This window comes from Stegodyphus dumicola, chromosome 4 (assembly GCF_044657685.1).
Source record: "Stegodyphus dumicola isolate Sdum_Otavi_A_Nest chromosome 4, ASM4465768v1".
Classification (NCBI taxonomy): Eukaryota; Metazoa; Arthropoda; class Arachnida; order Araneae; family Eresidae; genus Stegodyphus; species Stegodyphus dumicola.
This window is the reverse complement of record NC_140771.1, coordinates 248,815,581-248,839,391: the sequence shown is the minus strand read 5'-3', so window position 1 is coordinate 248,839,391 and position 23,811 is coordinate 248,815,581. Positions and strand designations below refer to the sequence as shown.

Genomic DNA, 23,811 nt, shown 5'->3' with positions numbered 1-23,811 from the left:
GCTCCTGCTTCATTTCCTTTTCTTGGCCATCATTGGGGAATGCTTATATCCTTTATAAAACGGATAACCCAATGTAAAATATTAATACTTTTAGGGTTCTATTTGCAAATTATTGAGCTAAGCATTCTGAAGTATTCAGATGGAAATTCCAGCCAAATTGATTTGGAGAAATTCCAGCCAAATAGCGTGGTGGAGTTCAACTCTCAGTCCCATGAGACTAACTGCTTAATATGTTTCTAGCCATATACCCCCACCTCGCAATGCCATCAAGAAAGAGCCTTGTAGACAAAGTGCTGTTTGTTGCTAAAAAGAAACAAACAGGCAATTGGCATTGAGCCTTGTTTCGAAGTTTATCATACTAAACTTCATTTCTAATAAATGTTTTGTATGTGTTTTGCATATTTTCATTAGTATATGTGTTTTACCTTTATATTTCATAAAATAAATCATAATTTAACCAAACAAACTTTCAAAATTTTGCTTTTATATGATTAATCTTCAATTTCAATTTTTCCAACAAACTTTTTTTTATGATCTAATTCTATATTTAAAAAAAAAAAAAAAGTCTTTTACAAAAATTTAACTCTAAAATATAAGTAGATTTGAACTATGTAATAAAAAATCCAGAATTTTTTAACCTATTTTGATAAAAAAAAATTATGCAGCGAGAGTGTTAATATCATACCCATACAAAGTACGATTTCTGCACAATCTGAAACTAAACAATGATGCTCAGAAGAGAAAAAAAAAATTCTGTTTAAAAATTGCTAAGCAATGAAGTCAATACAATGTTTCAGAGCATTTAGAATTAATAGAGTGTTTCAGCGAAATAGCTAGAAAGATATCCTTGCAACAGCCAACTGAAGTTATCAAAGGCCTATCTGATCAGTTCTATAATGGCACAATCAGTAAGTCCTGTATACAGTGTATGGGAAATTGCCAAAAACATAAGCATATCTAACTTATGAGTGTTCTACATATGCACAGCTATTAAATCGTACCCATAAACACTCAAATTTCTGCAAAAGCTAAAATTACACAATGCTCAGATGTGGAAAGAATTCATCCAGTGAGTCTTGCAAGGGTCAAAGGAGATTAATGATTTTTTTAACACTGTTTGAAGCTATGAAACTCAATTTCCTTTAAATAGGACAGTTTATATACATAACTGCTAAATCTAGGCTAAAGACAATTCATATGAATATGCTGTGCAACAATTACATGTACTGCAATTCACTATACAATCAGAATTCAGTACACCAGTTGTTCTTGGGTCTTTCTTCTCTGAAAAACTATGTGAAATGAGTAGATGGAAGCAGGGCTGTGGAGTCAGAGTCATGGAATTGGAATCAGAGTTAGGCAGATTTTGGGGTAAAAAGGAGTCGGAGCTGGAGTGGCTAAAAACAGGTCAACTCCGACTCCAGTTTTTGTTGGAATTTGAATTTGAAATAAAATTAAAGTGAATTGGGAAAAAAAAAAAAAAAAAAAAAAAAAAAACCGCAATGACAAACTGAGTTATTATTTTTATTTATACATTATATACATTAATAAATAGTTATTTTCTATTTTATTGACATATTAATAAACATATTTAAGTGAGGAGGATGCATGTGATATTTGCCAGTAGTGATTAAGCTGATTCACTTAGTTACAAATCTCACTGGTAAATTTAGGTAAGCAGCAATAGCAACGAGAACTCCCAAAATTGAAGCCATTCTTAGGAAGCAAGCAGGAAAAGGAGCAATTATTGCTCAAGCAACACGATGGGGAAGTACATATTTGATGATATGGAGGTTGTTACAATTAAGAACGTTTTAGAAGATGTAGAAAATGTTTCACAAACAGAAAGAGTGTGGAATTATTTTTCAGAATTGAAAACTCTTCTTTCTACACTGTATATAGCCACAAAAAAGCTACAATCTGAAGAATTAACAGGAGGTGAGAATGGGAAAATGTGATGTTTGTTCTTTCTGAAATGGATGGCTTATTGGAGAAGGAATCATTTCCTCAGTGAAGAAAAGAGAAACTAGTTTGCTAGATAATGATATCCAGCTGGGTTCAATATATGTAGATCCAAAACACCAAATTTTGTTGGACGACGAACAAATTAAGAAGGCAAAGAAAGCCATCTATGAACTTTCAATAAAATTAAATTATTTTCAGAAAAATTGGAGTATTCAAATCAGGACAGTCAAACTGCAGACATTGCAACTGTGTCTCTATCATCCTCTTCCAGTTATGAATTAGATTTTGAGAAATATTTTTTGATAATATTGAAAAGGCTAAGGCAAAGCAAATGAAAACAAAGAACCAAGAGCCTTTAGATATAAAAGTACAACAAGATTTCTACACAGACTTTCAAGAAATACAGAAATATGATTGCTCTTGCAAGACACCTCTTTTAGAACTTATAAAAATCTATCCTGACAAGTTAAAAGAAGTAGCCCTAACAATAACAACTCTTCCTCCTGCATAAGTCAGCGTGGAAACACTCTTCTCAGCTCTGAAGTTTATGAAATCGGATCTATGGTCCTCCAACAAAGAAGATCTTGCCGAAGCTATACTGTTTCTTAGAAATAATAATGCCAGTTTTTCCACTTCATAATAAATGCTAATTAATATAAATAATTTGCTATGCGACCATTTTTTTTCTATAGCATCTATTACTTCTTTTATAATAAAAAAATCTGTAACCCATGTGTATATGTTTATATATATATATATATATAATTTAAAGTAAAGTAGAAAGAACAAACGATAAAAGACCTATGTGGTAAAAAACTTTGTGCATTGTGCTATAAAATTTAAAAATGTTAAAAGAAAAATCCTAGTTCGAATGCTAAAAAGCTGCTGAAATACTGTAGTTCCATGAAAATTTTAACATAAGCAAAATAGGTAGCAATGAAATGTGTTATAAGAGAAAAATTCAACATGTGATTATTTACAAGTAAAAATCAATACTAATAGTAAGCAATATGCTAATCTAATTATGGTATATTTAAAACATTAGTAAAAGTATTAACTAGCTAAACATCAAAACTAAAAAGCGGTAAATATATATATATATATATATATATACGAGGGAGTCAGAGTCTTTAAAATTCCTGGAGTCGGAGTCAGTCATTTTTCCTACTGATTCCACAGCCCTGGATGGAAGGCCTTTACCATAACTAATGAACAATAAATACTTAACAAATATGCTGTATCATGCATGTGTTCAAAAGAATCTTCTCAACAATCATTTTTATGTAAGAGCTTTGTCATATAGCATTATCTGAGAAAGCAGTTACTGATAATTCATCCATTTCTAAATATATTTGATCATTAACAATTATTGATTTTCCTAGCAAAAATGCATGGCTTTCTTAATATCTCTAGATTTCACTCTTGCATATTTGGGTTATGGAGCTACTTGAAAATCTCAAATATACACTAGAAATTCATCTTCCTTGTCTCATCTGAAATATGCTATCAGCCATGAGATCACCACCATTGATCCTTACAGTAAATTTCATGCAAGTGTGTGTGAATGCCATTCTAACATACTTGCAAAATATCATTTGTTGATGATTTATGGTGACATCTGCTATTATAACATGATTGCAAACACAAACAAATAAATGCTGTACCTTAATTTTTCTCATTTTATTATTAGATTATGAAAATAATAGTAACATATATTGTCTGAACCAATATTTATTTTTACACCAAAAGAAATATGCATCTGTGAAAAGTCTTTGGGTGAAAATCCTACTTTAAAATCAATAACTTATTAATTTTGCATGGTTTTTTAAAAACTTAAATAATTTTTTTTTTTTTTTTTTTTTTGCAACATTAAAAAAACAGTGGCCTCTTGGAGAAATACAATAAATAATGGAACTTTTTTTTAATAAATTAAATCACTTTATCAGAAACTAATAAAGAAAGCAATACATAATAAAAAGTGTTTTCATTTATCACCATAATCATGTAAAGAATTTAATCCAGACACTAATATTAATCAAAACTTTAAGAGAACTACATATTTATAAAATTTACTTTTAGCACAGGTTCCATGTACGGTCTAATAAGCCGAGGTGCATTAGCTCCAAGGTGACCCAACATCTTTGCACTTTGTTCTTTGTTACGACCAATTCCAGAATTTTTCAGCTCAGTTAGAATCTAAATGGAAATATTGAAATATATACAAACAAGAAAATATACTAAATTTATAAAATAAATTACTCATAAAGTAATTTAAAGGAAATAAACCGAGATGTCACCGATTAAGACACAATAACACGCCGAACAAATACTAATTCAGAAGTCAAACAACAAAAATCAGGGTTATATTTTCAAAATTTAACACGACTAGTTTCGATAGTTTTACCGAACCACCATCCTCAGCTAACAGTTATTGAGTTAAAGGTTTCACAGTATATGAAATCAACATATCTGCCCTGGCCTCACTCTGATATTCTTCATGGTACTTCAGAATACATATTTATAATACAAGTTTTAAATCTTCAAATTTTTTTAATGAAATTTAATACACTTTTCTTAGAATACTGATGATAAAAATTTATCTCAATTACTTTGTATTTGAGTGAAAGCTATATTATCTAAAAATAAAGCAAAGAAACCGAAATAACGTGTAATTAGAAGATATAATAGAAGAAATAACAGGATCTTTTAATTTTATTGATTGCAATTTAAATGTTTTTTTTTTTCTTCCTTTCCAATTCCGTTTCAAAATAATGGTCATCTTGCATACAATACTGATATTCATTAGCATGGAAATGAGTTAATGCCTACATTTTACATGAAACATATAGCTATCATACAATAATATATCACTCCGGTACTATTATCGGAACCAGGTTCAGAAATGTCGGCAGGAAAGCTTAAGAATGTGCTATAATGAATTTGTAAGTTCACTCTGATAGGGTTGGGGTATAACAGCAGAATTTAGTAAAAATGGTCACAGAATTCACATATAATATTTTGTGATAAATTTAAATAATCACAGTAAAGCATGTGAGGGTTACCAGCCTAAACAAATAAGAACGTGAGTGTACATGCCTAACGTAAAAATGCAAAGAATAAAACTTCACTAGCAAAAGAAGAAAGAGCGGCTAAACCACTTAAATATGATTAAAAGGTAAACAACCACATTTCAAAAGATTTTATAAATGAATATAATCACAAATGGACATCAAATATGTTTCAAGTAGCAGTTCTTCGCTTATTATTTCATTCAGTTACAAATCAGAACATTAAAATATTAAGACTAAAATTCTTCTAAGATAAACTGGATCTTATTCATATTAACACGGATAAAACTCTGAAAATGCCTAAGCAACTGCCCCATTTGTCCAGGCTCAAACTGAAATTCAGCTACCAATGTTCAGCAGACTGGTAACTGACATCAGGCTGTTTTATTTTGAGGAAAGCAAAATATTAAGACCTCTTTCTCGAAACATGCCTTTTCTACATTTGAAGGCTGCATTACTTTCAGGACATTTCGGTAGTTTACAAATATAAAACAAAAGTCTGAAATTTTGATTTTAATGGGACTATTAAGCTGTTTGACTTAGAGCGAAGAGTTCTGGTAAGAATATGTATGAAACTACATTGACATATCACAAAGTTAACAGCAGAGGATAGTAAATTTTTCAGTTTTAACAAATTTTCTCGCATAAAGACTGCTTAAAAATGCTCGACTTATGTTTTATGACTTATGCAATTTTCTTTTTGTAAAAAAAAAAAAACATGTACCTGAATTAAAGTTTTCCTTAAGGATGGCATCACATATGCAGGGTTTACTGCACTAAGACGTCCAACCGTGCAAAGTGTTAATTCTCGAATTTCAAACATTTCATCATTTAGAGCTATAAATAGTGCATTCAAATTCTCAGATTGAGCTAAGTAAGGGTCAAACTTTTCATCCAATGATGCCAGCACACAATACCGCACATTTTGATCTAAAAGAGAAAACACATAATTTGACATTTGTGTGAGGATTATAATAACAGCAACAAACATATTAAAAATAACTTTTAAATAATTTTATCCCAATATATGCAATAAAAATTTTTAAATACGAAAATTAACTCTGCAGAATATCTGCTATAAAATATCTATTAAATGAGTTCAGAACAAGCGAGAATAATTAAAGTTACATTCTGTCACATAACTAATTGATATTTTTCATGTTCAATTAAATTAAAAAATTAGGTGTTTTAATATGAAGAAAATAAAACAAAAAGTGGAGGAAAATAAAAAATGAGACACATAATGAATAACAAATTTCCATCAACTCTAAAAAATTTATACAATGCTTCTACAGCATTAGAAATATGCGGCAATAATTATCAACAGTAGAAACTTTACACGTCTATAGTTATGTAAAAACTGCAGAATAAAAATGTAATGCAAATAAAAGCAAAATACAAACATAAATATATATATGTAACAGATATATAAACATAAATAAAAATTCTTTTATTCAAGAATAAGAATGACACAAACAGCATCTGGTTATTAGTGTAAAAATTAAAGATTAAAGTTAACAGCAACTTATTATACAGGGTATTCTAGAAATTTGTGAACAAACTTGGAAGGAAGGTAGAGAACATGGTGAACAAGAATTGTTTAATGAATGCTGATTTAACGGATATGCACTTTGCCTATGGAAATGGATGTGCTGATGCACCAGTTGTATCAAGAAAAATATCCATCAAATGTTCACTCTACATCAGAACCTTGTGGAACATCGATCTCTCACAGGAAGGATGCAGAATACTGAGCAGCTGCAAACAGTATGAACACCCAATATGGAAAGAAGCACTGTTGTATACCATAGAATGAAATCTCGAAATCAATACATTGGTTCCCAGTAGGTGCTTGTGGCCGTCACTGGATCCTCTCGGGCAACTGTCTGCCAAGTTCCGCACAGCAAGGATTTATATTCCTATCATCTTTAAAGAGCTCGATTATTGTAGCCATACAATCACCTGTGATGAGTCGCATATGCACAATGGTTTCAAACTCAGCCTGACTGCAGTTTTCCGGTTCTGTTTTGTGTGAGCTACCTTGTGAAGGGTTTTTCATGTGAAGGGTTTTTCAATATGCACAACGCACATATGTGGGATGTAGATAACCCACACTTAACCTGACACACATCACATAAAATCGGTTGAATGTCAGTGTGTGGGTAAAAATCATGGCAGATTATGTCCTTGGTCCATGCTTCTTACCACTTCAACTGGACAGTCACAAATACCTGATCTTCCTTCAGGAGGCTCTTCTGAAACTGCCTGACACTATCCCTGCACATGTTCATTGTTAAATTTGGTTTCAACATGATGGGGCATCATCATATTATGACACACTCGTACACGACCATTTGGATCAAACCTTCGAAAACTGTTTGGTTGTAGCCCCATAGCATGCCCCTCCCCCCGATCACCTGATTTATCTCCCTTGGATTATTTTCTATGAAACACTAAGAAGAAAATTCTTTATGACATACTAGCAACTTCCAAAATGCACCTGGTGGTATGATTCAGCATTGCTGCCACTACCATCCATGAAATGGCAGGTATCTTCAAAAATGTTCGCCAATGCATGTTGCATAGGTACGCATCAGTGCAAATGGGTGTACTGTGATAATTATACAAAATTTTGCACTCTTTTAATGTAAAATAAATTTTTTACACCACTTTCTGTTGCTACCTTTTCTATATCTTTATTTACCATGTCTAGCATGTATTGCTACCCATACTTTCCTATGTGATTATGATTCCTAATGATGTTCTCTATCTCCCAACCAAGTTGGACACCCTGTATATATTTAGCAACAGGTACTAATATATTGCTTAAATGCACATTTATGACAAATATCTTTATAAAATAATTTAACTTAAATTTCCTCCTCTTCTAAATAAATTTTCCTTTATACAGAGACTTGATTTAAAAATACTAGGGGGTAAAGTCAGTACAAACCAGCATCTGTGACTCCAACCATCAATAATTTCCCTAATACTTCTTGCACAGTTGACATGAGGGAATGACCATATCTTCCACTTGCATTCACTGACTATTTAAGACACAACAAAAGTTAAAAACACTACAATTCACAAGGATTTCAGCTTGCATTAAATTTACCATATTTAAATACAAAGTTAAAAGATGAAAAGTTTTTGGTCTCGGGTAATATTATCGTTTTACATTTCTCTTGCCGTTCTGTTTATATTTAGTACAAAGCTACTAAGTCAATCATTTAGTAACTACAGATCAAGAGTTATCCTGCAATTTATAAAAACACTTTTGTATAAATGTGTTACTCAGTAGTTACGTAATTTTTGCAATAAGTACTTACATATTAATGCAATTACCTTGCCACAATCTGGTTACTTTGTACAGATGACTAGATTAAAGTTACTTATCGGGTGCAAACTCATTGTTTTCGTGAATTTTTTATAGAAAGATTTCAAAACTATTGATATTTATCTTAAGTTGGCAAACATTACAACATATGAAAAACATAATTCAGCAATTTGAAATACAAATTTTAATTATTAAATAAGGCTTATATATTAAAAAATAAAATGCTTACATTCGTCACCAAATGTTTCTGTAATTTTTTTAGGTTCTATTCTCAAGTATTAAAAACCATCAGAGAATTGCAAAGACTCAATACTGCTGAAACCTGTACTTACCAAACACATCTCCTCAATGTTCATATTAGAGATTTTGAGGCAAAATTCTATATTCCTGCAGAACTTTCAGCACACTTTCTTCAGTTCTGCCAAATTCCCCAAGCACAAAGTTTAAGGGGGAGGGGAATCACATTTAAAAAATAAAACCATTAGAACTCTAAATTAAAAAAAAAAAAAAAAAGTGAAAATGGTGATGCTGCTTAATTGTGGGACTGTTATGAGCATGGTTGGTTATGCACATGGTTGACAATTTTTTTCATATTATGAAAAATCTGGTAATTTCTACTAAGGTGGTTGTCATAATGCATTAAGTGCTTTGTAAAGTTTTTCAAAAACAAAAATTGAATGCCCGAGTACTTGCCAAAAATATTCTGTTTTAAATTCTGAAAAGAAAAAAAAAAGTTCAGTGGTTTCAAGACAATTTTTCCAAATTCCTAAGTTTGAATGCCCATGCAGTTGCAAAAACTACATTCAGGTTTGAATTTTAATAGAACAAAGAATGAAATGAGAGTTTTAAAACAATTTTAAAGTCTTAATATTTCTGTTTTGAATTTCAATAAAGCAAAGATTAAAGGAATGGTTTTAGGATAATTTTTCCAAAATTATTTGTATACTGCTATCAAAATTTTAATATTAAATTCATATAGCTGTATTATTAGAATACATACATGACAAGCATTCACATTTTAAGCCAAAATTTTTGGAGAAAGTACACTGAGAAGTATATCATATATTTCTTTCGCTGAACAATGAATTGAACAAAAATATGTCGCAAAATTGTTCATAAACTATGGCAGAAATATATTTACTTTTTGGAGAACTTTATAAACAACTTCAATGAGAGTTTTAAATCTCAAACGAATGCAAAATTACTCAGCCAATTTACTATTTCTCAATTTTTGCTCTATTTATTTTTATTAGATGTTTTGCATATTTATAAATTATTATTTATTTGCATACTGTACCCCTCCTTCTCTAAAGAATGACTGACAGAATCATACCACAGAACTAAAACAGATAAACTGCTTTACATCAATATCTTTTTTACAATCATATTTAACATCAGTATCTTTAATACAATCTTAAAATTTTTAGATTTTAGATTTATTAGAATAAAAGTTTTAAAAAATATCACACTATAATAAAATTTCAGCATACAAATATTTAAATTCAGTTATTAGTATATCCTTGTACATAACATCACCGGCCCATCACAATAACAATTATTATATGAACCTATTTGCAGATGTAAAGAAAAAGCTATACACTAATAAAAAATTCAGAAATAATATTCCAATCTCATTAATATAATTACTAAGAAAAAATTCCAACTTAACATACGTAATTAAAAATTATATCTACTCAAACATTATTCAAATAGTAAAGTATCTATCAAGCCCTTATTCTTAAATAAATATTAATTTAATTTTCTAAAATTATTTCCTAATGTTTTATAGTTTAAGTCTCAAAGGATTTAGCAGTACATATTTGCTTTAAGTATTAGAATCATACTATAATTTTAAGAAAGCTTTTTCATACAATAATTCTTCATATGTGAAGACCATTCAGCCCCCTCATCATGAAACAGAGCAATTATTTTGTAAGAGAATACACATTTTCCTACTACACATTACTTCATTATAACAAACTAAGATTTGAAACTAAACAGATTTCTAATACACCTATATTACAAAATTGTTTACTGGAAATTGTTCTATAATTCCAATTAAACAGAAAAAAGACTGCCACATTTTCTTAACAATGTCCGCCAACGTCATAAGAGTAAAAATCAGAAAGTTTCTACAAAAAATTTAGCAGAACATGAAATGTGAAATTTGCAAAAAAAGAATTCACATATCAGAAAGATAATTAGAAAAAGAAAGCCCTATTAAAGAAAAAATTTTAAATCACACTTATTTTAATCACATTTATGATCTGACAATAATAAAAAATTTGTGCCAAGAATAAATTTGGTGACATGATAGAATTATTTTTAGCAACTTAGCAAAATTATCTAAAATTCTTTAAAAAGGAGTCTCAAGCACAAAATTATAAAATAACAACAGTTTTTATAAATATGATAAATTCTTAAATGTTGGTATATATGTGACAAACATACCTCCATCTTCTCAACAACAACAGTGCAGATAAAAAAACTCATAATTTCAATTATTTTTAAAAGCTCATCAGTATAAAATCAAAACTCAGTAAATTCAATTGTAACTGCTTGTTAGTATAAAATCAAAACTTTACAAATTCAGTCTCAGGTTATGTTTACTGCTACATTATATTTATTTATTTATACATACATATCCTTTTTCAAATGTTCCTTGCATGACTTCAGTATTTCATCAAACCAAAAGTCTTGTTATTTTTCAAATCAAAGCACAACTTTTTTTTTTTCTAATTTTGTTAATGCTGATATGTTTGTTTGTTATCTTGATTGAAGCAGATATTTAAATATGGTATTTTCTGCTTATGTTGCAAAATTCTAGCATGTGTTGAGGCATACTTTTTGTTTTAGTGCTAAGAATAAAGAACCCCAACGTTAATTTTCCTCAAATTATGTTCTTTTTTTTTTTAAAAAAAAAAAAAAAAAAAAAGCTATTTGGACACCTTGCAAAATTTGAGCTATATTTGGAAAAAGTGCTGCTTATGATGACACGGTCTTAAGGTAGTTTGAGAAGTTTAAGCTAGGAAATTTAAGCCTCAAATATGATGCCTACTTTGGACAATCATCTTCTGTAAACGAGGACCTAGTATAAGAAGCTGTCACTGAAAGTCCAAGTTATACAGTTCAACAGCTATCAGACAGAATATATATTCCAAAAAAGTACAAAACATGATCATTTAAAAATAAATAAATAAATCTGAAAGGTTTCATATTTTAAATTACATCTAAAGGGGCTTTTTTTTTTAACGTTTTGTGCATTACCTTTATTTATTAAGTATCATGTTCTATGTACTCAAACGATAAAATTCAGTTCAGCAGCAATATCACAAATTAATTTTATAATGAACATATCTTTAGAATTTCCGATACAGAGTCTTGTGCGCTGGAGTTAAAAATGTTTTTTTTTCTGTATAACATTATCATTGCTGGCTTTGAAATCGTTGAGTTTGTTAATCAAAAATTCATTTTTGATTAACAAACTCAACGTTCAAAGTTTTACAAAATATGAAACCAATAAATAAAACAAATTTCAAATTCAAATTAGGGCTTTCACAGGCCCATATTCTATGGAAGATTACATTATTCAAATTTTGATGGGTTTAAGTACCGTTGATTTATCACAATGCAAGAAACATAAATACATTTATGCAGATTCTTCATTATTTAATTCCTTTAAATATAAGATAGGGCGATAATATATGGTGGCAATGATTTCAAATGTAATACAGCCTTTTAAAGTTTTCACTGCAAAATGCCAAAACGAAATTAACAGTTCTCCAGAACAAATTGCCCCTTTGGACTAAAAAATAGGTATATAAGCTGCTATGATACATGGGTGTATCTTACTTTAATACAACAGAACATGCTTGCTAGAGGCTTGGCATGTGATTTTTTGCTAAAAAATCAAAAAATGTTTAATTAAATTTAATTGTTTAAAAAACTCCTCTTTTTTAATCAGCTCATTATTGAAGATGAGATGTTATAAGAAAAAGATTATGGATTAAACCAAAAGGACCTAATTTAATAACATCGACAGGCTCTTGTATGGTGAAACTACAAGGGAATTCTACACTCTAAACCATTGTCACAAAATTGGTAAAATAGAGTTTCCAGATGGCAAAGTTCTTAGAACTGACCAATCTTCAAGATGTTGTCTTTCATCATGACAATGCTTGGTCCCCCATTTCAATGAATGTCAAATAGCTGAGATGTATTATGTCCTCCCACCCAATTTCACTAGGGATTTTTTATCTCTTCTGGTCACTTTAAAACTCTCCGAATGGCTTCGAGTTCACTTATTTGGAGACTGTTAAACAGCATACCAGTAACTTCTTTACAAATAAATCTGACGACTTAAAAAAAAAAAAAAAAAATTTCCAGCTGCCTGAGAGATGACAAAAAAATCATAGAATAAAACGGTGCTTATGCCTCAGTGAAAAGTTTTTTTATATTGCTTTATTTGTATTTTGTATTAAAAAAAAAAAAATAAAATTTTTGGGTGACCTACTATATTCCTAAAAGTTAGCTCAACCTTAATATTATAACAATAAATAAGAATGTTTTTCATACTGTTAAATTTTTTCGTTTCAATGGCTAGACACTTTTTAAAGCATTCACATGAATGGCCAAATCCATTAGCTATTTAGTTATATCACCAAGAACACTGTTCTGGATGCAGTACAGGAACAATCAAATTACATCCAGAAGAAAAGGGAAGCTTCATTATATTTTTAAGGAGAATATCCCATGAGACAGGTTTCAGAGTCTGCTACCTTTTTTTTTCCTACCATCATCCCTTTGAGAGGACTTTCAGCACAACAGTATTCAAGTGTCCCCATGTTACAAAAAGACTATATGCTTAAAAAGCATCCATACCTGTTCCACATTTTTAATCTGGACCCAAGATTATGACAGCCATTTTCCCTACTGGTTAATAGGGCACTACTCATATCAAACTCATTAAGACCATTACGATTGCAATAGACAGAAAGCCTATCTTCTTTAACATAAAATTAGATATTATGGGGAATAAGATTATAAAACAAAAAGTAAAATTATTTCAGTTTGATATATTAATTCATATTACTTAAAAGGGGGAATTTAAATGTGACAATCATGGATTTCACACAATTAAGATCCTAAATACCCATACTCACCGTTGCAGTAAATGTATGCAAAATGAATTTCAAATTTTATCTTGTAAAATTAAAATTCCTACTGGCTTATGTATTACAAATCAGATTCAGAAAAGCTCAATCGATGAAACAAAAAAAAAAAAATGCATAAATGGTTTAATCTGAAACTTGAAAAACTTCATTAACTGATCACAAAATAAACCATTTTTCATAGTATGTCAAAAATTTTAAATTTTTACCTGAATAGCAGGAAGTAAAAGTTTACAGCATGTTCTTACTGCTTCGAGACGAATTTCTTTATATTCACTTGATAAATAGTTCTCAGCACAGTAACGTACGAACAGCATAAGCGGCCGCCCTAAAAGAGACTGGCTTTTTAATCCATTATTTTGAAGTACTTTTACTGTTTATGAAAATACTTCAAAATAATGTATTTTCACTATTTATGAAAAACAGTATTTTACCTTGGAAATCAAAACTTCCCAATGTTTTCAGAGCTAATGTAATGCTTGCGACATCTGTTACTTCCAATAAATTTTGATGCAATCCTAACAATATTATAACAAAGAAATTAATTCTTGCATCTCTCACATAAAATCTACTATACTAATTTGGAAAATCTTCAAATCTAAATAGTAATAACTATACTAATTCAAAATAACTATACTAATTTAGAATTATTCTACTTCAAAATATTTTTTAAATATTTCAAGTCTTCAAAAAATTAACAACAGTATTAACCTCATATCTGTGGGTAATAAAACAGCAAACAAGATATTCGCATTGCATATATAAGAGTCAGTTTAATTGAAAAATTACCAAGTAAGATATTATGAACATTAAATAAATACAGTATTCAATCCATAACTCTACTATATACGGTGATACCTCAGCATACGTCACTAATCCATTCCAGATCCTTCGACATACACCAAACGAAATTTTCCAATCAGAAATAAAGATATGATAATTAATTGGATCTTATAAAAAAATTCTATTGTAATTATAAAAGTATTCAATACTAAAATACAAATGTAGAGGATAAAATACATACTGTAAATAATTTTTTTCTGCTATCCAGATCAAAAGCAATTTTTTAATATGCTTTAATGTTCTCTGATCTTTGTTCAGTAATCAGTTTTACCCCTTTTGAAATGTTAGCCTATTTGATAACATCTTTGTGTTTCACTATGTACACACCATCATACTTATCATATGTGTGGCAACCGCCAAGTCTTAGATATGCATGCCATTTTCATATTTCTAAAAAATCTGTTTTATCACCTCCAATGTCATACTAACAATTTTCTTCATTGCTTGATTCTTCTCATAAAAATCCATAAAACTCATTGGTAATGAATTTACGAAAAATTTAAGAGAAGAAACAAAAAAAAAAAAAAAAAAATCATTTTAAAGTTCACAGTTATAGCACAAGTTGTTCATCGAATAGTATCACTGGGCATGCTTGCACTCACGCACAGTCATAGCATTGTCTTGAAAAAGCTAATCAAGGGTAATGTACACAGTTGTTACTTATCAAATTTAAGTTAAGTTGTATTCCAGACAAATATCGTATACAATTTTTTTTTTTTTTTTAAATCCAAACGGGACATATACTAAGTTTGACATATTTCACAGTCGGCATAAAGTACTACTGCATATTAAAATAAAATAATCTAGATATAATATTAAAATAAAATAAACTATCTCTTGTACCAATGAAAGTAAAATAGTCTTACATCTTAATCCACATAAGAAATGAAGAAATAAAATTCTTGTATTATACAGCTAAACAAAGCTGTTTCAGCTATACAGCTGTTTCAAAATTAGGTAGAAATAAAAATTAACGAACTATTAGCATATTAGTGGATTCTAAATACTTGTAACATCACTATTCTTATGTTTGTGGGCTCTTTTATGGTAAATAAGAATTTTGAAGCCCTTATTTTGATAAAAAAAGACTAGCAAAGTTCATTATTCATGCAAGTAAGAGTGAATGCTAGAAACAAAAGCAGAGAAGCAATTTTAAAAAGAATAAATATACGAAGACATATACTCTCTGACCACCAATTGTAAAGATTTTTTGCCAACATCTTTATGATCATCAAATTGGGAAGTGAACTCAGAGTTTGAGTGGTCTCTGTAACCTGAGCACACACATAAAATTCCAGAATGAAAAAAACTATTTTCATCCCCTATATTTAAGTAAATCGGGCTGAAATAAGCATGCTGATGTATGGGGCGAAAACACAAGATATGTTTAATTGCTATACTTCGGCTAGGTTGTGATTTACTTATTCGTAAAACTTTTTTAATTAAATATCTATATCATTTATATTAATTAGCATACATTAAAATAAAAATAAAAATTACTTTATTTTATTATTAAAACTAAAACTTCAAGAAAATAATACCTGAAGAAGAAGGCTGGTTATTTAAATGCTTTGGCATACCAGGATGACGTAATGAACGCCTCATCAAAACAATAGATAACATCTTTAGAAGACCTTCTTGGATATCCCTTTTAAGTTGCGGTATTTGGGTAGCAAGCTCTCGTAATGATGCAGTAAGAGCAGGACTTGATAATTACAGAAATTTGAAATTAAAAAGAAAAAAATAAAAAATAAAAATCCTATTTTCAGAGAATACATTTTTCCTAAAGTTACACATAGTCAATAAACATACAAAAGGGAAAAGATGAGACTGGATAATCTGAACTGTGACATGATAATAAAATTTGCACTTATTCACAATTCTTAATAAATTACAAAATAAAAAAAAATTCACAAACCAGAAAGCTTCATTATCATTCTATGAAGAATCATTCTATGAAGCTTCATAGAATGATAATGAAGCTTTAAAATTCAGTAAAGCCTCACATGAACATTTTTAGCAAATATAAACAATCTACTTAACTGTAATCTCTAAAACTAAAATAATCCAAATTCTACTCCAAACTCCCAGTAAACAAGACATGCCAAATTCAAAAATCCTGTTTTTGTTGTTGTTTGTTTTCTCTTTCTTAAATTAGATAAGTTTTTTTTTCAGTGAAGGAAATAATTTTTAAGCAGCAAAAGCAGACAAAAAGGAATTTTTTTAAATAACAAACAGCACATAATATCTCATTAACGTCTGAGAGTACAATCACCGTGTTTTAAACACAATTAATATGAAAATACTCATATATTTAAAAAATATTATTTAAAACATCATAGGAAAATAATAGTTTAATCCATTTTCAAATAATAGTTTAATCCATTTTCAAAGAACTATTAACAAAAAAGAACTATTAACAGAAGCACATTTTGTTTTCTCAAAGAAAGAAGCATCACAATTTTGCTCAAAGCAGTTACCACATAGGACTGTTTTTGTTAATAAAAGTTTTTCAGTCTGTCATTCATATTTGATCTAAAACTAGTCCTTGTTTTAACAATAATATACTGAAAATTTTCTCTAGTGATAACAGCATATACATACATGTTTCAAAATACTTATTATGCAGCTGTTGAAATTATTTCAATTTTTCTTTCCTTTTAGTAATTTTTTAATAAGATTAGCAATAAAGATTAGCAATGAATTCATCCATGTTTACTGGAAAAGAAGTTTCACCTTTTCAGCTGTTATATTAGGAAAGTGACATACAAATCCCATAACCTGCAAAATCTGAGTTTTCTTATTTAAAGAAACTTGCAATATGAATCTTTGAGCTGCTATTACTGGTGCATTACTTACACAAACAGCTGAAAACTTATCCAGAGGAGCTCAATTTTACTGCAAATTTTTAATAATTAACGGTGGTACATTAAAGTCTGGTGAATATCCCTCCAGAAGTTGGTACATAAAGTAAACTACACTCAATTTCTAAAGTAATGGGGTTAAAAAAATGAACAATAAATAGATATAGTTTTGCAACAGTATTGGTTCCATCAGCAGAAAGGAGCCATTTTAATGCAAATAACTGAAGACTTATCTTTCACACCAGATTCTTGAACAGTTGCAATCATCTTTCTCTTTCTACATGAATATTTCTGAGTAACTTTATGAATGAGAAATTTTTTTTTAATAAAACTGCAATGTCATTGACAGCATTCAGTGGCAGATTGTTTTTATGGAAAAGACGAAAAAAAAGGCATCATGCATTAATAACTTTTTAGTCCTTTTTTTCTATAATTTTTTTTTATTTGTCTTCTTTTTTCTATCCTTGTGTTTTTATATACACCTGTATTATAATATACCTACCCTTCCATCATGCAAAACAGAAAAACTGCAATGATAAATGGCACATATTGCAACCATGTTACACTTTCTTGTGTAAATAATAAAGTCATTTATATATGTATTTTTAAAAGTATATGGGCATTTTACTATTCTGCAAACACAACTAAGACATCAGAAATTGCCCTTTTGGGTGAAAATAATGAATTACTAAGCCAAACTATTAGACATTATGAAAAATTTTATACTAATCAAAAATTACGAGAAGCATGTTATCAGCAGCTAGGTGTATACTTTTACAGTTTATGCACCTTACATGAAAATGATTGCAGAAAGATTTACAAAGAGAGACAATAACTGCAGTGTATTGAGTACTAGTTATCACCCACCTCCAACAGGACACATACATATCTCATTTTCTGGGCATAAACTGAGAATTTTCAAAAGTTAAATTATGAGGGTCAACCTATATATGAATTTGTTAATATCACAAAATCTTCCAATTAGCCAGGCAGAAGGGATAAATTTCCAAATATAGCATATTTTCATTTTTTAAGTTTATGAAAAACATCATTTTAAATTAAATGAGTTATTCACATTATGAAAATGAGTTGTTTTACTTCTGAAAATATTTATATTGCTAGTTCGTTGTTTCATCGCCAAAACAAAACATCTGATAATGATGAAATTTTCACACAGCTAACGGAAAATGATCACTTGCTGCCTTTTTCAATTTTGGCATTGCCACTAGTTCAACACTTTTTTTCACTCTCAAACTTGTTTTTCATTTGTGAAAAAGTGTTGAGCAACCACATTGTTGTTAAAAATTTTAGGAAATCATATTACCTATATTTTGAAATTTGCCATATAAAAATTTCTGTTACCACTCATCTTACAGGGAAAAAATAATAATAAAATGGCACAGAAAACAGACTATCACAGATTGTATACAATGAATGGGGAAAATGTGCTAGCTTCAAATAGGTTTAGCAGAATTAAAATTATCACTCTTAGCATAAGGCATTTTACTTAACATCAATTTGATTGCAATATATTCCATCCAAAAATGTTTGAACATTCCAGGAATTTTTTTTTTTTTTTTGGTTTATATATAAAATTTTGAATGTGGGTAAATTTTTGATGAAAAAATGCATTCTCAGCTTATACTCAGTTTGAGATTAAAATATACATTCTTTTCTCTCTCTTTCTATAACTTCAAGAATTTTCTGATTAAAATATTTTTAATTATTTATTTATAAATGCATAAAAATTTTTAGATTAAAAAAAATCAATGCAAACCTTAGTCCAGTGGCCATCATAGGTTCTAATAATTCTTTGATATCATTTATAATAGTATGGCCTACTGCTCTGCCTAGCATACTTATACAAGTAAATACAGCTGGTTCCAGTTGAGGCATTTTCTTCCTTTATATATATATAAAAAAGAAATACTTTAATAGTATCTATAAAATTACTAGCCACACACAAATTTAAAAAAAAAGACATTTAAAATTATTAAAAACCTACCCACCTAATTGTCATATCTTTTGAAGGAAGGGAAGAACGAATAACTTCCATAATTTTTGGAATATAAGGTTTAATTTCCAGTTTTACAGCTACAGCTAATAAACCAACTGCGTTAAAAGCATTATAACGTTCTCTTTCACGCCTCAGGCAGCTAAGAAGGTATGACATAGTTTCACTTAAATAACTGTAAAGGAAAAAATTACATACAATTATTAATCCAAAAAAATTTTGCATTTGGTTTTTAAACAATTAAAAAAATAGTTATTTAAAAGTTAAAAAATAAATAAACAGTTAGAATGAATTAATTACAAAATAAGTTATTTTCAAATATCAATCACTGCTATATGGTATTACAGACTCGGATTTCTGCAGTTGACCTCACTATTAAAAATGACTTCGTTTTTAATGACATCTTTAAAATATTTAACATAAAACTTTTTGAACCGATGAATACTTAATCAGCATGATCATTACACTGTGTTTACAATACTGATCTTTTTTAGCTAAATCCTGTTTCCAGCATATAAAGCACACTGATGTATAATGCACATCTATAATTTCAAGCTACATTTTTTAATTTTAGGTATATTCGCCATATAACGCATACCCAATTCTTAATGAAAAAAATCTAAAAGATACATGTGCAATGCTCTTATATTTTGAGGTCACTTATTCGAACATTTGGCTTATTTGTCACTTGTCTTTTGAACAATGGTAAACCACACCGACAAGCGATAAGGGGAAAATTGTGTGGGTTAAATGCTTGAGGGAGTAAATATTCCGGCAAAGACTAAATAAGCAGCATTTTGGTGCATGTAAAAAAAAAAATCTTATTTTTTCCTTATTTTTAAGCTATCACTTTTATATCCAGTGTGTAACGCACACCCATAAATTTTGGTCCTATTTTTTAAATACACTGAAATATACGGTATTTGTATTTATTTTATTTTATTTATTTATTTATTTATTTATTTTTTGTATTTTTGTATTTTTGGAAGTTTTAGTATTTCATATTTAATTCTTTTGACTAATTTTACATATTTATAGGAAATTTTGAAATTTACTGGCACTGAATTTCACTTTTTGGAGGTCTTTGTGGAAGTGTTCTAAATTTCTTACTTTTTGTTTATACTGATTAATTTTCAGCATATTGCATGGAAATAGCTTGGAATTATTTTGTTTTTAAATAAAAATTTGTGAAACTCTCTAATGGTCTTCTCTGTATTCCTGTTGTATATTTTACACTCTGCTTTTATGTTTCAGAGATGTGCATATATATCCTATCTTAATACAAATAAATAAACTGAATTCTGTTTTTCTATAACATTATCAAATTTTTGCCAAATATCTTACAAAAAGTTTACTAACCTTTTAACAAACTTTTTGGTATCAAAAGCAGCAAATCTTGGAAGGATATTTAATAATGTTTGCTGGATGTACACATTTTTTGTACTTCTGAAACGTAACACTTGTAGACATATCTATTCACAAGGAAAGAAATACATACACGAAAATTTAACATCATTAAATATAATACATTAAAGCACAAAACAAGGGAAAAAAGTGATGTCACCAGCCTTATGTCCACAGTTCTAGAAATTAAATATTGCATTAAAAGCTGGATATTATCAAATGTCCTTAATTAAGTAATTGTATTTCATGTTCTCTTATAAAGTATGAGGGAATGCATTATATGTAATCAATATAAGCTGAATATAACAAGAAATGTTAAAAAATTATAATGATATTGATTTTCTTTTTTTATTACATTGCAACATATTTATATGTTTTAGAAAATTAAAAAAAAAGCTATCAAAATCTTCTTTGGTTAGAAATTTAGATTTTAGATATTCCGGAACAATGCCTTAGAAAAATGTAATGAGAAATAAGAAAAAAAAAAAGAGGATGTGTAGAAAACTTCTTATTAGGCAATTCATAAATGGTTATTCTGTAACCTAGGTATTTATATTACACATCAGGAAAATCCTGAAAACTTTATGAAGTCAGCTCCCATTTAAACTACCAAGGCACAGGCACAGTGCAAATGAACGTATACATTTGCTACGATTATATTCACTTAAAGTACTTGGAATCTAAGCTAAAGGTGGGATGATCATTTCCTTGCATTATTCACCCTGGGAAGATTAAACAGGTGTTAGACTAAGCAACATTAGGATTTTCTTAGAAGTTGAGCCATCAAAAAACTACTGCAATTTTAAACGTTTTAATGTGCTTACAACATGATTCATATAGCTGAGAATTAAACAGACGATTTTAATACTACATTATTCATTAGGAAACCATTCTATAGCATGATACCACATCTACGCACTGGTCAATAACCACTTTGTAGAGTTACTCTGACCTGAAAATAAGTAATGTGTACTTAGTCATCTCCCATGTTCCAAAGAGTTGTCTCCTTGCAATTATTTTTGCAACCCAAAAACTGAAGCATTCTTTCAAAATGAAAGTTCTTTTCTGACATGGAAGAAATAAAAGGAATGCAACATTCTACTATTACACCCATGCCTAAAATATGTGCAAGCCTTCCCTTACCTGTCATATTTCTATTAAGACAAGAAGCTGAATGAATGCAAAACTCTGCAACGTTTTAATTTTTTTAAGACACTCTGATTACTCAATTGCCATTTTGTGAATATACTCTAAAACTTCAATTACTACAACTTCAATATGTCAAAATTTTTCAATGGAATGGTTGCTAGAACTAGAAATTAGAAGGTAAGTCAAAGAGAACAGCAAAATATAATATTCGAAATTCATACTGATTCAGAGCTGAATTTTTAATATTTTGTTTTTCAGGGATGTTTTACTTCAAGTTTGGCTTAATGAAACTTGACTACATTTGGAATGATTTTTCATTTTATTCCATAAAAGCTGCACCTGATATTAACACTGGATCACTGAGTAGGGCACAATAAACAAAAAAGTTTGAATAAAGCTTTATTCCTCTATCATTTGGTATGCACATTTTAACTCAACTATCCCTCCTCCAGTTTTCTTTAAGCTCAATTTTCAGTTTAAATGTCTAGGAATAAAATGCAGTCTTCCTAAAAAATACAACTCAATTTTTAAAAGAATTTGATGAGAATACAAAATTTACAGAACTATATTTGTCAAAAAAATAGACGTTTAAAACAAACATTTCTGAAAGCAGGAAATGAGAAGAAGGAACAAAAGTTCATGGAAAACCTTTCAAAGAAAGAACCTTTTTAAAGAAATAGCATGTTCAAGGTAAAATATCTGGAAGTTCAAACCATAATTTGCTGAGGTTTTCACTTAGTGCAGCGCATCAAATATTTCAGCAAATGGGCCTATACTAGCAAAAAAGACATAGCTTCATAGAGGAAGACATTTTTCATTGAAGGGCTGTATAAATTTAAATTATGTAATATAATGTTATATCATACCATAAATAGAGAGAATCCAAAGATGCTTCACTAAATTTGTTGAAGATTCATGATTTATCCAAAGAAGTGTATGGATATCAGTTAATGTTTTCAGTATTGATGAAACTAGTCTTTTCTTTCCTCTCCCACCATCAAAATGCCTAGCCTCTAAAAACATTCAGTCTCATGGATTATTTGATTCATAGACAAATTACCTCATTATTTTACTTGGACCAATTACTGATAAAATGGAAGGTAGCACAACTACTCGTAAGAACAATACAGTAAGCAAGCTGTTTCAAATGTAAGTATGGATACAGTAAATAAAAAAGGGTAGATTACTCTGGCTACATCTAAAAAAATGCCTCAATAAAAACAACAGGCAATGCAAGGCACTAAGAAACCAGAAAAAAAATGCAAGATATTAAAAAGGTTAAAAAAAAAAAAAAAAAGTTTATTTTTATTTTACATAAAATTTACTCATGTTTATGTTATGTTATTTAATTCTGGTGATTTAAAAAACAAAAAATTTGAATTCATTCAGAAACATGGATAATATTTTAACAAACTAAATATAGGATGATAAAATTGTGCAAAGCAATGGCTCAGTGATAAAACTGTGGAAAATTGTACGTAATTGTTTCTCATTCACATATCTTTTCTGAATGGCACACTGGAAGATATATTAACATGCTTTATAGTACTTTCTGTTTTAATGCAGAATGCAGCTTTCAAAGCTTTTCATGACATACTGGGTTAGAAAGAATTTTTTTCGAAAGAAATGTTTTCAAATAAATTAAATCAAATTAATAAAAATTCATATGAATAAACATGCTTAAAGTACTGACTGAATAGAATTTTTAAAATAACTATTTGAAGAACTAAAATTCACTACACAACTTGAATTATTAAAATAAAATTCTTTAAAAAGAAAAAAATCTAAGAGTAAGAACTGTGATTAAAACATACACCATAAAATACAAAAAGAAAGAAAGAAAAAAAAAGAAAAATAATTGAGACTTTTTTTTTGGGGGGGGGGGGCATGCTCAAAAAAGGAAAGTGAAAAAATTCACATAAGCTAAAGCGTCGGCCAAATGAATTACTCTTAGCGGAAAGTGAAAAAAGTATGCCAACCTATATGTTGGAATTAC

The 23,811-nt window shown here is 29.2% G+C and overlaps 1 protein-coding gene across 1 annotated transcript in view; it reads right to left on the bottom strand.

Annotated features, from left to right (window-relative positions):
- The window catches only part of mTor (serine/threonine-protein kinase Tor), a 157,276-nt gene that overhangs the window by 110,884 nt on the left and 22,581 nt on the right, over positions 1–23,811 (bottom strand). The window contains exons 8-16 of the mRNA XM_085816207.1: positions 20,622–20,734; positions 19,258–19,437; positions 19,026–19,151; positions 15,926–16,089; positions 13,976–14,059; positions 13,751–13,869; positions 7,987–8,080; positions 5,758–5,963; positions 4,039–4,161 (exon numbers count right to left, since the gene is read on the bottom strand). Coding sequence (XP_085672333.1) covers positions 4,039–4,161; positions 5,758–5,963; positions 7,987–8,080; positions 13,751–13,869; positions 13,976–14,059; positions 15,926–16,089; positions 19,026–19,151; positions 19,258–19,437; positions 20,622–20,734 — 1,209 coding nt within the window. The remainder of the gene's footprint in view (positions 1–4,038; positions 4,162–5,757; positions 5,964–7,986; positions 8,081–13,750; positions 13,870–13,975; positions 14,060–15,925; positions 16,090–19,025; positions 19,152–19,257; positions 19,438–20,621; positions 20,735–23,811) is intronic.